Source organism: Balaenoptera borealis (genome assembly GCF_965194805.1).
Source record: "Balaenoptera borealis genome assembly, chromosome: 8".
NCBI classification, from domain to species: Eukaryota; Metazoa; Chordata; class Mammalia; order Artiodactyla; family Balaenopteridae; genus Balaenoptera; species Balaenoptera borealis.
The window spans coordinates 34,621,592-34,638,327 of record NC_138865.1 but is presented as its reverse complement, the minus strand read 5'-3'; the positions used below and the strand labels follow the sequence as shown (position 1 = coordinate 34,638,327).

At 36.5% G+C, this 16,736-nt stretch overlaps 1 protein-coding gene across 10 annotated transcripts in view; it reads right to left on the bottom strand.

The window, feature by feature from the left end:
- Window positions 1–16,736, bottom strand: part of CDC14B (cell division cycle 14B) — a 105,439-nt gene that overhangs the window by 17,642 nt on the left and 71,061 nt on the right. For 9 of the 10 annotated variants that reach the window (XM_082401198.1, XM_082401203.1, XM_082401207.1 and 6 more), the window contains exons 6-12: window positions 11,817–11,883; window positions 9,144–9,206; window positions 6,968–7,055; window positions 6,452–6,682; window positions 3,124–3,262; window positions 2,792–2,951; window positions 1,982–2,079 (exon numbers count right to left, since the gene is read on the bottom strand). In XM_082401198.1, coding sequence (XP_082257324.1) covers window positions 1,982–2,079; window positions 2,792–2,951; window positions 3,124–3,262; window positions 6,452–6,682; window positions 6,968–7,055; window positions 9,144–9,206; window positions 11,817–11,883 — 846 coding nt within the window. The remainder of the gene's footprint in view (window positions 1–1,981; window positions 2,080–2,791; window positions 2,952–3,123; window positions 3,263–6,451; window positions 6,683–6,967; window positions 7,056–9,143; window positions 9,207–11,816; window positions 11,884–16,736) is intronic. The other variant, XM_082401202.1, reaches the window with a different exon arrangement.

The window sequence follows — 16,736 nt, the reverse complement described above, 5'->3', positions numbered from 1 at the left end:
AACCCACTTGCCAATGCAGGGGACACGGGTTTGAGCCCTGGTCCAGGAAGATCCCACATGCCGTGTAGCAACTATGCCCGTGCGCCACAACTACTGAGCCCGTGTGCCACAACTACTGAAGCCCGTGCACCGCAATGAAGAGTAGCCCCCGCTTGCCGCAACTAGAGAAAGCCCGCGTGCAGCAATGAAGACCTAACATGGCCAAAGATAAAATAAATTAAAAATAAACTAATTTAAAAAATAGTAACTAAAAAAAAAAAAAGAACCATTAAGACCTTAAATGAAGACTTATAATGAAATTAAAAACAAAATGGCATTTGGAATTAAATAAATTATTTAAAGCATTCTAGTTGATTGAATGCACAACTAAACAGCAAAGAGAATGCTTAATTAATGCCTATAATCAATACTGATGCCTTTCATTCACATGGCACTTTATTTTGGAAAACTCGTTCCTTTTCTATGGGTCTTTTAAGAATCTCCCAAGGCAGTGGCCCATGATGACACATCCCTTAAGTGTAATTCTACTTTGGATTTTAAGATTATGAGAAGATACCAGTGAAGAACTACTTTTAATTAAAAAGGCCTGTTCTTCTCTGCCATAACCATTTACTATGTCATAGGTCCTTGCCATATTACAGGATGCTTACTGAATACTAAGATGACCTATCTCCATCACCAAAAAAGGGGGGCGGTGTGAAATTTGGCACCCACCCCACAATGAAAGGTACTAGAAGGAAGGAATCCATTGGTATAGGTGGGAGCATCTACTAAAGAATACCCTAGAAAAAAAGTACAATGGTCAAGTTTTTGATTCTACATATCTTTCTAACAATCCTGGACGTTCCATGAGATTGAATCCCGACTAACACTTACAGAAGCAAGTATAAGTGGACACACACACAACCCAATAACTATAAAACTTCCTATCTCCATACTAAACCTTCTTCTGTAACTTGAAAAATTCCTCCAACAAAAAATTAATACAAAAATATAGTTTAATCAATTCACTGTTGACTTAAAATAATATAATGACATTAAGCCACCATGTCACCACTAATTAAAGTTTACCATATCAAAACAGATTATGTGTAATACGGTAGTAAATTTAAAGAAATTCACAATTTTAATAACTCTGGACAAACCTACAGTTATTCTACAGTTTATATCTGCTGTCACTCTCTTGAGGATGTAACATGTTTATGAGAAATGGAATACTGTGTGTCATATCAGTAAACAAAGGATGTCACAGTCATCAGTGATTACAGCCACAAGCCAACAATGAGCTGGTGAGCCCTAAGGGAACTCAGGAAGGAAAGAATACCTGCCATCTAGCAGCCATCAGACTGCAGCCACTCCTACTCCCCATGGTGAGCCCTGAGGAAACTCAGCATAGATACTGGCCCCAGATAGCTGAGGAGCATATCAAAGGAATTATTTCAGTGAGCCCAGACTCTTGCATCTTCCCATACATAGAAAAGCGCTAAATTCCTTAACTTGAGATATCTATTTTCTCTTATTAATGGTAATCTTTTGACATTCAGACTACCTTTGCTGCAAAACTCCTATATATCCTGGCTCCCTCCTCACCTCCTTGGAGCAGTTCTCTCAGGGTTACTTGAGATGCTGCTTCCCGGGCTTCTTCAAGTCCTAAAAATTTCCGCCAAATGAAACATAACTCTCAACTTTTAGGCTGTGAATATTTTTTTAGTCGACAGTTATTATCCATGGAGAAAAATCACTCCGAATAGTGCTTTCCTGTCTATATGAGCTAGCGAGGTTGCAACAGAAGACAGAGATAATCAAAGGATAGCTAAGAGCTTCTTAGGCAACACCCTTAGATTTTAAATAAAGTAGATATTCATTTCAAAGTGGCATAATGGGCATGCAACCATGGAGAAAATGTACAGGAAAAAATGCTCATGAAGGACCTTATACACAAATTAAATAACTACAACCACACGAAGGAAATCAGACTCACGTGAGGGGAATAGCGTTTGTTTTTGATTGTCTTCTGCTTTTCAGGGCTCGAAGTCTATCACCTTGTGTCACTACATTGATTTCGTCGTCATCACTGTACTGTGTAAGTAGAAAAACACTGAGCTAATGATTTAAGCTGTACTTATTAATGCAGCGAAGCATAGCAGCTACATTTACCCATATAGATCATACATAGACACATATAAATATACTTCAACATTCTGATGAACTCTAAAATATTTTGCTGCTTTCAAAATAAAGGTACCGGACACATTTCGAGACAACCAAAAGTTGACTTTCATAGACAAAGAACCCAATAGCACTCTTGTTATAAAACATTTTGACAGTGAAGAGGCATAATGGGTTTTCAGTATTGAAAACACTCTCTTTTAAATTTCACAATCTACTTACCACCACTTAATATAGTACTGCTACCCCCTAAACTCTTGGTTCTTTAAAGTGCCCCATCTGAGAACAATTGGTTCCCTAAATCAGCTACCATGAAATAGGAAAAAAATGGGGGAAAGGGGTGTCACGAGGTCCATCTAAAGAGTGTACTTCACATACCTCTTTTTATCACCAGTGCCTTGTGAGTAAACAAAAAATAAACTTTAGTTTTATGGACACATAACCTCGTTTTAACTATTTTGACTAAAAAGTTCCTAGAGAGGGCTATAAGTATAAAAAATGTGTGATGATAATCCCTCAAAATGTGCTTTATTATTTTTATCTACAATTTTCTCCATGCCCTAAAAAGTTCTCAACAGCACTTAAAGCAATGACAACAGTGTGATGGGGGTGGTTCGATTACCAGTTCATGTTCTTGCTTGTCTTGATTCTCGACCCCATTGATTGAAATGTCATCAACAGCCAAGAGGAGTTTTGAGACAGCTGCTCTGTGTTTTCCATTCTCCTGACCCTTTAACTTTTGACGAAAATAGTCACCTTCCATCCAGAGGCTTGCCTGTTTCCTACAGTATTTAAGTAACAATATCAAAATACAGCCTTCCAGAAAGATACATACAAACAACTTTCTCCTACTAGACTATCTGCTGTTACTGGAGCCTAAGGAAAATTCTACTTCCCATCACTTTCCAGACCTATGCATTCCTGAGGAATTACAAAAGCTCTCCATCCACTTACATCATCAAAAATTGTTGCTGAGGTCCAATCACTGAGCCAGGTCTGCAGATTCTGACCCAAGCAATGGCCTCGGTTGCTGTCATCCTGTAATGCTTCATGATGTAGCAGGCTATCAAAGTGCCTGTTCGTCCAAGGCCAGCTAGGAAAATAAACAAACCAATGAGACCTGGTGTCATGTGCTCCAGAATTTCGTTGGGCAGGTAGAATTTTTTAAAAAAGCTTCCCATGATTCTGCTCCCCTCAACAGTGGTTCACATGTTTTGATGCACAGTACAATCAACTGGAGAGTTTTTTTGTTTGTTTGTTTTTATTATTCTTTCTTTATTTTAGGCTACATTGGGTCTTTGTTGCTGTGTGCGGTCTTTCTCTAGTTGTGGTGAGCGGGGGCTACTCTTCGTTGCAGTGCACGGGCTTCTCACTGCAGTGGCTTCTCTTGTTGCAGAGCACGGGCTCTAGGCGCCAGGGCTTCAGGAGTTGTGGCTCGCAGGCTCTGGAGCGCAGGCTCAGTAATTGTGGCACACGGGCTTAGTTGCTCCACAGCATGTGGGATCTTCCCAGATGAGGGCTTGAACCTGTGTCCCCTGCATTGGCAGGCGGATTCTTAACCACTGTGCCACCAGGGAAGCCCAACCGGAGAGTTTTAATTGGTATGTGATGCAGCCTGGACACAGAGATTCCTAAAATCCCTCACTTGATTCTATGTTTAGCCAAGATTGAAAATCACTTTCTAAGCGATGATTCTCAGTAAGTGCAGTGTTTTATACTCTGGGTTTTCAGTTAATGGAACCACCATCTTTCCAAAAATACAGGCTTAAAATCTTGTACTTTCTCCCTCATCCAACTGTTTTTTCTACTCTACTTTTATACCTATTTGCACGTGGACTTTTTTTTCCACTCTATTCCTGCTGTCCTCCTTTACTCTCGTCTAGACTAGTATCATTACCTCCTGTGATGGTTAATTTTATGTGTCAACCTGGCAGGTGTATTTGGATGAAATTGGTAGACTTTGAGTAAGCCAACTGTCCTCCGTAATGTGTGTGGGCCTCATCCAATCAGCTGAAAGTCTGAACAGAACAAAAATACTTGCCTCCCAAAGTTAGAGGGAATTCTCTACCAGACAGCCTTTGGATTTGAACTGCACCATTGGCTCTCCTGGGTCTCCAGCCTGCCAGTTCACACTGCAGGTTTTATGCTCACCAGCCTATATAGTCACATAAGCAAATCCCTTATAATAAATCTCCTTCTCTCTATATATACATCCTACTAGTTCTATTTGTCTGGAAAACTCCCACTAATACAGATTTTGTGAAGTGGCATGCTACTGAAACATTATGTAAAAATGTGGAAGTGACTTTGGCATTGGAATTCTAAAGGCTGGGAGAGTTTTAAGGCACATGTTAGAAAAAACCTAGATAAACACACCATTGTAAAGCAATTATACTCCAATGAAGATGTTAAATAAAATAAAAAAAAAAAAAAGAAAAAACCTAGATTGCCTTGAAGGGGCTGTTAGTAGCAGGAATACAGACATTAATCGTGATTCCAACGGACTCACATGGAAACTGGAAGAAAGGCAATCCTCGTTAAGAAGTGGCAAAAAAACCTGGCTGAATTGTGTTCTAGTGCTTTGTGGAAGGTAAAACTTATGAGTGACAACCTTGGATAATTAGCAAAGGAGATTTAAATTCATAAGTGAAGTGTTAAAGGTGCAGCTTGGTTTCTCCTGACTGATGTGAGAGGAGAGAGAGGAATTGAAGAAGTAATTGTTAAGCAAAAAGGAACGAGAAACTAAACATTTAGAAAATTCTAGGCCTATTCATTTTGAAAAAAGTGAGAAAGTGTGTTCTGGATACCAAGGGTATGATTGAAAAATCAGTTCCATAAAGATATTACCCATGGATTTAATCAGCCATCTCATCAGCAGCTAAAAATACTGATGGGATTACACTGGAAGACTGCCAGTTTGGACTAAAGGGGACAGAAACAGGATGAAATAAAGGAAGGCTTTTACATTTCAGGGATCCTATAGGACTGGACAACAGAGGTAACTGGTTGCAAACATGGCTTATCCTTCAAAAGAAGGTTAGTATGACCCTGAGGGTGATGCAGAGATCAGCTTCCACTGCAGGGGGCACAGGTTCAATCCCTGATCAGGGATCCTTGCATGCCATGTGGTGAACAACAACAACAAAAGACAGTTTTTTCTGTTTTTTTTTTTCCCCAAAGATAGTAGTCATCTTTTCTTTTTAAAATTTATTTATTTATTTTTGGCTGTGTTGGGTCTTCGTTTCTGTGCGAGGGCTTTCTCTAGTTGCGGCAAGTGGGGGCCACTCTTCATCGCGGTGCGCGGGCCTCTCACTGTCGCGGCCTCTCTTGTTGCGGAGCACAGGCTCCAGACGTGCAGGCGCAGTAGTTGTGGCTCACGGGCCCAGTTGCTCCACGGCATGTGGGATCTTCCCAGACCAGGGCTAGAACCCATGTTCCCTGCATTGGCAGGCAGATTCTCAACCACTGTACCACCAGGGAAGCCCGACAGTTGTTTTAATGTCTTTGTCTAGTAAGTCCACCATCTGGTCTTTCTTTGGGACAGTTTCTGTTGATTCATTTTATTCCTTTGAATGAGCTATCCTTTCCTGTTTCTTTGTATATCTTGAGATTTTTTGGTGAAAACTGGACATTTGAATCTTATAATGTGTGAACTCTTGAGATTAGATTTCTGATATTCCCCAGGTTTGCTGTTTAGTTTTTCTTTTCCCCAGTGTTGGATTTTTCTTAACAAAAATGTATCCCTTGCCTTCTTAGTTAACTAACAAAAGGAGAAAAGTTAAATAAATCCTAGTATATTCATCCAATGTGTTATTACACATTCATTCAATAAATATTTATTAAGTGCCAAGCACTGTTCTAGCTGCTGAAAGCCTAGCAACTTGTCAGAATATAAAGTCCAAAAGATAAGCTCTTGGAGTCTGCTCTGCTTACTGACATATGCCAGAACCTACCAAAGTAGGCACTGAATAGATATTTGATGAATAAATGAATGTGATAAGCCTTTGTAGTATTACCCATGAATACAACTTAATTTACTATACTTTCCATATGAAATTAGGGTTTTAAAAGCATTCTTTATATGTACAGCCTTTTTATGACAATCATACCTCAATAAAGTGGTTTTAAGAAAAAAAAGTAAATCACAAAAGGAAAAAAAAGCACTCTATAAAAAACAAAGGCATCTTCATGTGTCCTTGCATATAATCTAAACGAGTATGGTGTGTTTCTACACATATATACATTCATGTCCCCCATTTTTTAACCAACACTAGAAACATACCTTTACAGTGTACTGCAATGGCACCCTCTGCATTTTCACAAATATCCAGAAATTCTTTAACAATGGCATCAGTAGGGGTGCTGCCATCCGCAAAGAAAAGATCATAGTGATCGAAACCAGCGTTCGTAAAGCGTTTGGCATCATACATCCTTTTATTCAGACGAATAATGGTAGTAACGTTGTGATTCTTAAAATACGGAATATAAGCCTCAGGAGAATGTTGGTGGTAACCTACATAAAGATATTCACCAGATGCTGTAAAATGCAGAAAGAAAACAATGGATAACAATTTCACTTGTAACTGGGTGGAAACAGTATCTGGACTGGGGATTGAATACCAGTTTGATTATAACTGTGAAAAAAATAAATTTAAAAAGTTAAAATTCAGGCAGAATGATGTGCTAAAATGTCCACGTACACTTAATTAAGACAGTCGAGCTTTGGCCTCTTTTAAAAGAAAATATTGGATAGATACTTTTAATAACAAAACTATACTGGTCCCATGTATTTGCATACCACTTTCAAGTCTGGTTCTTGAATGAGGTCCACAGAAGGCAAGAAATCGGTCTGGTATTATCCAATTTAAATCTCCATTTTCTGCTTTCTGCAAAGGGAAGACCAAAACAAGATCAATGTATGTGTATGTATACGTGTACCTAAGAACAGGTAAGAAATAAATCAAGAGTTGCCTTAAGATCTATAGGCCAGGCAAGTAACCCAAAACTGATTTATTTGACTTAATTATCAGCCAAGGGAATTGATGAGTTCATTCCAAGCTAAAAGATGTAAGCAGGAATGAGGACAAGCATTGCCACATGTTCTGATTTTGAAGTAAAACCAGAAGTCTGGAGTTTTTAATGAGAAATGTGTGGTAGATTTCATTGAATCACAGGCATCACAGATTGTAAGACATATCCTGAATTCAGAGAATTCCTATTCAAAACAGGATAAAATGGGCATCGTGGACTCAATGAAAAACACTAATCCAAAATTTCTAAATATACTTATAGAGACTAAACAAAGCTACCATGGTGGTCTGTAGCTACCCTGTGTCTCAATGCAGTTTCACTGAAAGTAAACGACATTTGTGGGTGACCCTGCTACTCTCCCGCAATGCTGCAATTTCCGCATTAGCGAGAGGGAAGCTAATTAGCACCTATATTACTCCTTAGTAAAAAACACATAAAGGCATCACTGTGCTACACTGAGGGAATACCAACTGGTGTTTTTATTAGTTTTGCTTATCTAAAAAGAGAAAGTATATTTTATTTTAAATGTTTAATTTTATAAGGAGAAGCACAAAAAATGGTGTTAATAATTCAATTATATTCAGTAGTTAAGATGGTAAATAAATATTGATGTATATTGTACTTTATAAATGTACTGCTCTTACACAGAAGTAAAGGCAGAGTTGGCCTAATGAATCACACAATATGCTTTTAAGTGTTTGGTACATCACAGTAGTGACTAGTAGTAACTATTAACCCAATTTATCAATAAAATAGTTCAGTTATACTTAGGAGTTTAAAATAATAGTTACTTTAAAAATTGATTGTGAAAGAACAGTTATCTGAGGATTCAAGATACTGCTGAATAAAGTACTGTCTATGGAATCACTCCATTATTAGTGAGACTGCTCAAGATAACTATAGCAGGATAAAAAAAAAAACAAGATTCCACAAGTATTCTTGGCTGGAAAAGACCTTTAGCATAACATCTTACTCATTATCTACTTGGAAGGTAGAATAGTAGAATCAAACTACTCATTTAAAAAAAAAAAAATACACTACATTAAAAAACATAGAGGACATCTGTGGTTTTGCCTGCCTGGACTCTCTCCTCTCTGTGCCCCCCCCCCCACCTTTCTTGGTCTGTATGATTTGATAGGGCTGACCCGATTCCACTCCTGTGATGGCCAAAGTATTCTACACCTACTCATCCCCCACCCTCACCAAAAACACAACCTAGGTCAGGGCTAGAGACATGATCTAAGCCAGGTCAATGAGAGGAATTCGAGAGTCTTCTGCTGGAGCTATGAATTTTCTTTTCCAATGAGTTGGGTAAATCAAACGGGTAAGTCAAAGCTGTTGGTAGCCATCTTTATTCCAACTGGGGAGAACTGACCTTGGAACAAAACTAGCTTCAGCCCAATTTCTGGTAAGTGCTTGAGTACCTGAATCTGGTCATGAGTGAAGTTACACTAGCTCCTGGACTTTTTATTTACGTAAATCAATAAATTTTCCCCATTTTATTTAAGCCATTTGTGTTTACTTTTTGTAATTTGCATCCAAAAGTGTCTTGACTTCTCAGAAACAATAGGTTCTGACAAAAACAGATATTTTCCAGAGTTAATTAGATGTATAATGGCTATTCATTTCATCAGATCCTATGCTAAGGGTTTAACAAACATTATCTCATTTAATCACTGTATGAAAGTCATCAATAATAAAAAAATTTAAACTAAAAATTAAAGAAAAATGCCAGAGCACACTCATTCACTCTGGAAAGATGTATCAAATGCAAAAATCAATATGAACTAGGACTACAGAAATAGGAATAAGAGAAAAAAAGACTTGAGTTTTTTTTCACTCTACACACATCTAAATTGTTTGATTTTTCAAAAAATAAGAATATTACTTCTGGAAGTAAAACATGCATAAAAGAGTTAAAAACAATATCCTTGAAAACTTACTTCATAGTATTCATACTCATCAAGGTTAAATGAATTGAAATTAAGGAAGCCATACTGCATTGCCTAAAATACAAAGGAAAGCTTTTAATAACAAAGATGCAAATAAGGAAACAGTTTCCAATCCAATTTCTTAATAATAAGTATCAGGAGGCACCCCAGAAAAACATTATTATATTTAGATTATGTTCCATTGAGTAGTTTTCAAAGGAGGTGGGCTATGTCTTTTAAATGCTTCCATTATCAGGAAAATTAGTTATAACAATATTTATTTTTTTAACTATTTATTTTAATGAAATTTTATTTTTTATTTTCCTTCATCAGTCATCCTATCCATGCAAGATCTAAATAATCAAGCCTTCAAAGTAATCCTACTAGTTTATTAGATCAACATCATTCAGGCTTCAAATATAATGCATAACCCAACGGTTGCTAAATAAATAATATAAAGGAAAGAAACCATGGGTTAGTTTATATCAAACAAATCCCACACATTTCATAAACATCTTCACTTTCAAATTCTGAACAGTCTTAAATTAAAAGATGAATGTTCCCTATACTAAAGACAGCCCAGAGATCAACACTAAAATGCAAAATTTTGAGGGAAAAAACCCTTCTTTCAATAAGGAAAAATATATGAATTTTCTCTTCTACTCTGTAGCCTCACTCTGAGTTGCAATGGGCAGAGCATGCTAAGCAAAATAAGCACAGTATCTATTTTCTGAGACAAGGACGAGCTGGCGGCCTCTGACAACCATTCTCCCAGCTGACTGAGCCAGACAGTATGTAAGCAACAATTCTTGATCAAGAAGGTATTCTTGGTTCAGAAGGGGTGATTCTGCAAACCCAGTGTGCAAAATGTAAACTACTGGAATATGAATGAGAAATAAGAAGGCTATAATACCAAACAAAAAAAAACTCATTTTATAAAATATAGTTGCTTAAGTCCTAATTCCAAGACCAAATCCACGATGAATTTTATTTCTTTGAATTCGGAGTACCCAATATATATCATATTTGGACTAGAATGATACAATAACATAATAATACAACAACAGAGTGATACAGTAAAATAACAGAATGATACCATAAAATGTATCAGTTTGCAGGGAATTTCTATTATTTGAATTTCATAAGGAGATCCTATTAGAAGTAGCACTTAAAAAAAAGCACTACTAAAATCAAGACATAATTATTGATACATTTATAAAAATTTCAAATACACAATAATATTCAAAATCAGTCACAAATAGAAAATGTTTAAATGGAAAATCAGAAGCTGTTGTCTCTTGAATAAAATTAAATGTAGCATGAAAAAAGCAATCTTTGATCTATAGTTACAGCTAATTAAACTTTGGATATAACATCTGATAAAAACAAAGCCAATGTTATAGTAGACCATCTCCAAGGCCCTCATAAGTGTTTCTTCTTCTTTTCTTTCTTTGTTTTAAAAGGTGCTGGGAGCAGAGAGAAGGGAGCCCTAGGATCAAGGACAAGTATGCCTGGCTACATCAGCAGTTCCCTGGGGTCCATCTGGCAAGGACTGCAACTGTAGCTAGAAGGGGTCATCTATACCTACTGTCCCTCCATCTCCTGATCACCTCCTCTGCCCATGACCTGCCTAAACTGCGGCCTCATGGAGCTGTCTCAAAGCCTGCGGCAACTACCTCCATTAGCTCCATACACCACAGAGTTGCTGGACTCAGCCCCAAAATTAAGGTCCATCCTCATTGCCTTATATAGGAAAAAAGATATAATAATTAATCTCTGAATTTGTATACTAATTAGGTCTCTCAGTTTAACCCATAAAATTTCTGTCAGAATTCTCAGAAAGCCACCATGTTTCATTATACAAGAAAGTAAACCTGGGTTCCTTTTGCCTCTGAAAATACAAGCCACACAAACTTGAGATGTTTTTGAAGGCTTATTTGATCCAAGGGCTACTGACTGACAATTCTAGTTTCTTGCACGGCCCTGATGTTCAAGAAATATACCTGAGGGAGTGAGTGTTATAACCAGGGTCTGCTGCATCACATGACTCCAGGGGACCCTGTTTATTTAAAATGTGGTATGACGGTTGTCCCCTGGAGTCAAAGACAGCAAGTAGCCCTGGTTATAAAACACAGGAGTTATTTTTAAATAGCTTTGACAAAGCAGTAGTGACCTATACTTAGTATTATATAAAACCTAGTAACAAACTAATGGGCTACTCAAATACTTCTGTTGAACTAGAAATTGAATGCTTGAAGATACAAAAACAAAGTATTTGACAGTTACTGTGTTATAGAAATGTCTGTTGTAAACAGAAGTGATGGGAATCAGACCCATAAAATACATAAATCAAAGAGAACTTAGAAACCAGTAACCTATTTACTTCTTGTTTTTCTTTGAAATCATAACACATTCAAAACCAGTTCTGAATTTAGAACCTAATTACAAAACTGTTTCTTATTGTTCCCTGTGTTCAAGTGGCTTTTCCCCCAACTCATGCACAGAAGCACTCAGATTCAGAATAATCTGTTTTCTAGTTTAGTGTCATTCTAATGTTGGCAGGGAAATGGGATACCTCTCACATCATATACATCTTGGAAGATCTTTGGGGAAGAAGGCCTGTCTTCCTTGCATTGTACTTAAGTTCTCCAGCACAACACTGGGTGTATCCTACGAGTCACTTACCTTCTTTACTGCATAAAAACAGTCAAGAAGTGTAATGTAGAAATTGCAACTCCCATAGGCAGCATCTCTGAAATTCCAAAAATATTGAAATACATAGCTCAGTTAATTTAATTTTCTGCTGTTCACTTATCTCAAGACAAAGTTGATTAGAATTTAAAATCAAACACATACTCAGGATCAGTCTCAAAAAAAAAAAAAGAATTCTTGCCTTTTGGTTTTTAAATAAAGGATAAGTCACTGTTATACAGTTCATTGTAATTTCTACCTATTCCAGTAGATACTGTTTTATAGATGTGGATCAATAATGACCACATCTTAAATTTCAAATGATCTCTGTAGACTGTTTTTGGCTTTAATAGTTGAGCTTCAAAAGTTCCTTCTTGAGTTCAACTTCTCAATAGTATGTACTCCTCCCCTCAAAAGGGAAAGGCATTTGAATTTTTTCTTCCAACTGGAGAATACTGTGTCAAACTGTTAGCAGGAAAGACTGCTTTTTGATTCTGTATATACATGTTGTGTGTGTGTGTTTATCTCCATCCACGTAGCAAAAAAAATTTGGAAAGCAAGCTAATATTTGAAATAATAGGTGCAAGCTAAAAAGCATTTTGCTCCTCTCATTATGCTCTTATACTTTTTAACAATTTAACTGGATAACTTCTTTCTGGTTCTTAAAGGACAACAGTACCAATAAAACCACAGAAACTAAGGAGTCAACTACTGTTAGGAGAATCACTCTACATTGGAGAAGTGCTTAAATTAAGTTAGACAGCCCCACCCAACACTGCATCAACACCTGTTAGTAATCTTACTACAAATGTCTTATGTCAGTTAAGATTTTGTCCAGAAAAATAAGGTACTCCTCCATTCCCACCTGCTTCTCCTTTTTGGCTACCTTGAGTCATTTCATTACAAAGTGAAAATTTTAAGAATTAGGCAAGATAAAAATGAATTTAATTATCATCATTCTAGGCATGCCAAGCAACTGTGCCTATCAGAATGGTACTTATTTGGTCCCTATGTGGAACCAGGTTGCTACTGGAGCCATAATTAATTGCCTGCCGTGGTTGGGTTTTCACACTGTGATTCACTTACCTGAAAAATTAAACGGCACATTTAAAATGTTTAGTTCTTGTACAAACTTTAAGAATATAGACTATTATAGCAACATTAACATCAAAGAAAAGGGCATCCTTTTTAGCTAAGACAGTTTTAGACATTACTGTCTGAATTGGTTAGATTTACTTAAGTATATGTTAGGCTTCATGAGGATTGGACGCAAGGCCTTACAACGTGCCATTTTTGTTCTGTAAGCTTTTGAATTTAAATGCTGCTCTTCCAAAAGCTAGGAAAGGTCTCAATGCAACCGAGAAAATGATTTTTACCAATAGCTTACTGGCAATATTCAGGAAGGAGAAAAATAAAATGACCTGCAGCATTAGTTCTCAGAATATACTCCCTGGGCAAGGAGCACCAACATCCACCCCACTTGTTAGAAATGCTAATTCTCAAGCTCCACCCCAGACCAGTTCTAGGGGTGGGGCTGGGTCCTCCAGGTTATTGTGATATATGTTCAAGTTTAAGAACCACTGACTTATAGGATCAACACAAATAATGTTTTGTACAAGTAATTGTTTCATGGAATAAGGAATGTTTTTAAGATAAAGAAGCTAAGGTAGGAAAATGAAGTAGTTTAGTCTAAATCAAAATCAAAATTATCAGTGGAAAGACGATGAACTCTCAAATTGCATCCCAATGTTTTTCACCATGTCTCCTCAGTTAGCTATGATTATTATCTTCTTAACCTATGATAATTCTTTTCCAATCAAGTTAAAGGCATGTTGATTCAGTTTTTGTGAGGATTTGATGCATTTATTCAATGCATAACTTTGAATAAACCTACTGTGGGCCAAGCCCTGCTCTAGTCAAGCTTTGATCTGAGCTTGGATAAAGTTCTGCCACATTATCTGAATAGACAAGAATCTTTCTTTATTCACTCATGTTTATTTCATTAACACCTCCAACTTTAAACACATCCACACCTCCTTCCTCCCACCCAAGCAATCAGACTTCTTCAAAATGGTAAAATAGCAGCTACGAATCTGGATATAAGCCTTTGTGAGGGGGAAAACCTTGTTACACATCATTTAACAAACTTGGAAAAACAGATAAGAATCAATAAAGGAATACTGCTTAGAAACTGCAAAACGATGTCAAATACTAGTTTAAAAAAATAACAGTTTTCATAGCAGCTTGCATTCATAACAGCCTAAAACTACAAATAACCCAAGTATCCATCAAAAGGATAATGGACAAATAAATTGTGGTATATTCATATAATGGAATGTTTCAAAAGCAATAAAAATAAGACAAACTATTGATACTAATACCTGCCACCACATGGATAAATCTCACAGACATTATATATTTAAAACACAAGATCCCAGCTCTCCAAAAATGTATACTGTATGATTCCATTTATATGACATTAAAAGATAAGAAAAACTTTTAGAAAGGGGGTAAAAGAGAATCTTCATGCGGGCTGACAATTTTCTGTATCTTGAACTGGATGGTAGTTACATGTAAATATGTAGGAGTTTACTGTGATGTACACATAGGGGTTAGAGTTTTTAATTGTGTCTAAGTTATACATGGTTTTTAAAAGGAAAAGAACATGAATGTTTAACAAATGTCATCTAAGGATCAGGCACCAAGTGTTTCACAAGCAGGATGTTACTTAATCCTCACACCTCATTAGGGTGATCCTACTATAGTTCCCACTTATAGACTAAGAGACCAAGGCTCACATTTGTAAAAAACCACGGAGATATTAGTGGCAGAACGGAGAGTCAAACTCCCATCTCTCTGATGTCAACAGCCAAGCTATTAGCAGCTCTGCAATACTACCTCTCAAGAAAATAAAGAACAGAGCGCCCCCCCCCCAAAAACCAAAAAAACACACACAAAAAGAACAACTAAGAAGCAAGGAGTATTATAGGTAATACCAAAGAACAGAAGTATATGCTCTTCATATAACAATGATCCAAAAGTATTAAGAAAATGTTGAACTATATTTTATACTGTTTTTTCAGGTAGACAGGTAGAGAAATATCTAACACAATTCATTAAGAAATCATATATATATATATATATATATATATATATATATATATATATATATATATGTATGTATATTTTTAAACTCAGTGGTTGAAGAATTATATGTAACTTAAATTACATCTAATTAAATACTGTTATGAGCCTAAAAGGAGTTATTAACTACAAATGAACACTATTCTTGCACAATCCCTTGTTAGCAGTTATATTTATTCTATGCTCTTGAATTGGCAAAGATAAAAGACTATAGTGTAATTTCTGTCAAAATATTATCAGGTTTTATTAATCCTGATTTGCCTACTTTCTTTTTTTAAAAAAAATATTTATTTATTTATTTGGCTGTGCCCGGTCTTAGTTGTAGCACGTGGGATCCTTGTTGTAGCATGCAGGATCTTTAGCTGTGGCATACAGGATCTTTTAGTTGCGGCATGCAGGATCTAGTTCCCTGACCAGGGATTGAACCTGGGCCCCCTGCATTGGGAGTGTGGAGTCTTAACCACTGGACCACCCGCCTACCCTCAATTAGTAAGTTCTTCAGAACAGTAAAATGTGGTGAAGCACAGATTTTTAAATCTGTCAAAGGCTGATACTTTTGTAAAATACAATAATATTTGTACTATCACATACCCAAAATAATGCAATAATCTTATTTTATAAGTAAAAATGAATTACTAGAAAAATGGAAGGAAAAAACACATAAATACAAGCCTAAATTCTTCTATTATTTGATTCCACAGACATAAAAATACTCTATTAAATTGCTAAAAAGTCTGTAAAATCTTACTCGCAATTCCTGTACTTATCACAAGCTGGTAACAAAAAGTTCACAGACTGGCACTAGTTCACAGGCCACACTTGGAGAATCATTAAATGTCTGGCATCTATGACTAAAGAGATTCAAATTTCACAAACCTGAACTGCTTCTAGCTAAGTCCTGTTTTTTAGAGAATTAATGATTTTTGTTCCTGGAACCAGAAGCAACTAACTACATTTTTCAGTGCCAAACTAAGAATTTAAACACGGGTATGGCAGTAAACAACACTTATTCTATTTTTGATCCCTGTATTTAAATTAACACAATACTTCTCTTACATTAACAATGTTTCATGGATCCTTACTTAGATTATGTGAAATCTGTAAGCTTATCCCTGTTTCAGGACCTTGCGTTATAAACTTTAAGAATGGCACTATTATAAAGGATTACTATTATAAAAGAAGAGTTCTGTAGAACAAAATTATCACTACAGCAATGTGCCTATGACTCAGGGACCACAAACACAATCACTTCTTCTGAAGGAAGTATACGGTTGCTGTTATAAGTTGAGAAGAAAAATGGAGCACTCTCCAGTTTAGAAAATAACCTTCATCCCTTCCTACCTACCACAAAGAATACTTAAGATATCTCTGAGCTAGGAAGAAAGGCAGAGCGATGGGTCCAAAGCAATTCTTCTAATTGGCTAAATCACTAATATACGTGCAGCCTTTAGTGCAATATATAACTGAACTCTGCAGACTATCCTAACAAAAATCTCTAATTCATGGAGTATATCCATGGACAGTCCTACAGAGTTATTTAAGAAGGAGACAGATTCTGTGTAAGGTTAGGGACACTCATCCCAAAACTTGTCCACAATTAAGTCAGGTTCATAACCTTCCCTTTAAAGGCAAGCCCACGTCTTCAAAATCAGGCATTTGAGGTATATGCAACAATCCTAAAACTATTAACTAATTTGCAGGTGGAAGAATAATGCAGTATTTGAAATTCTCAATACAGTATGCAATGAGTAAAATCATTTCACACACTTA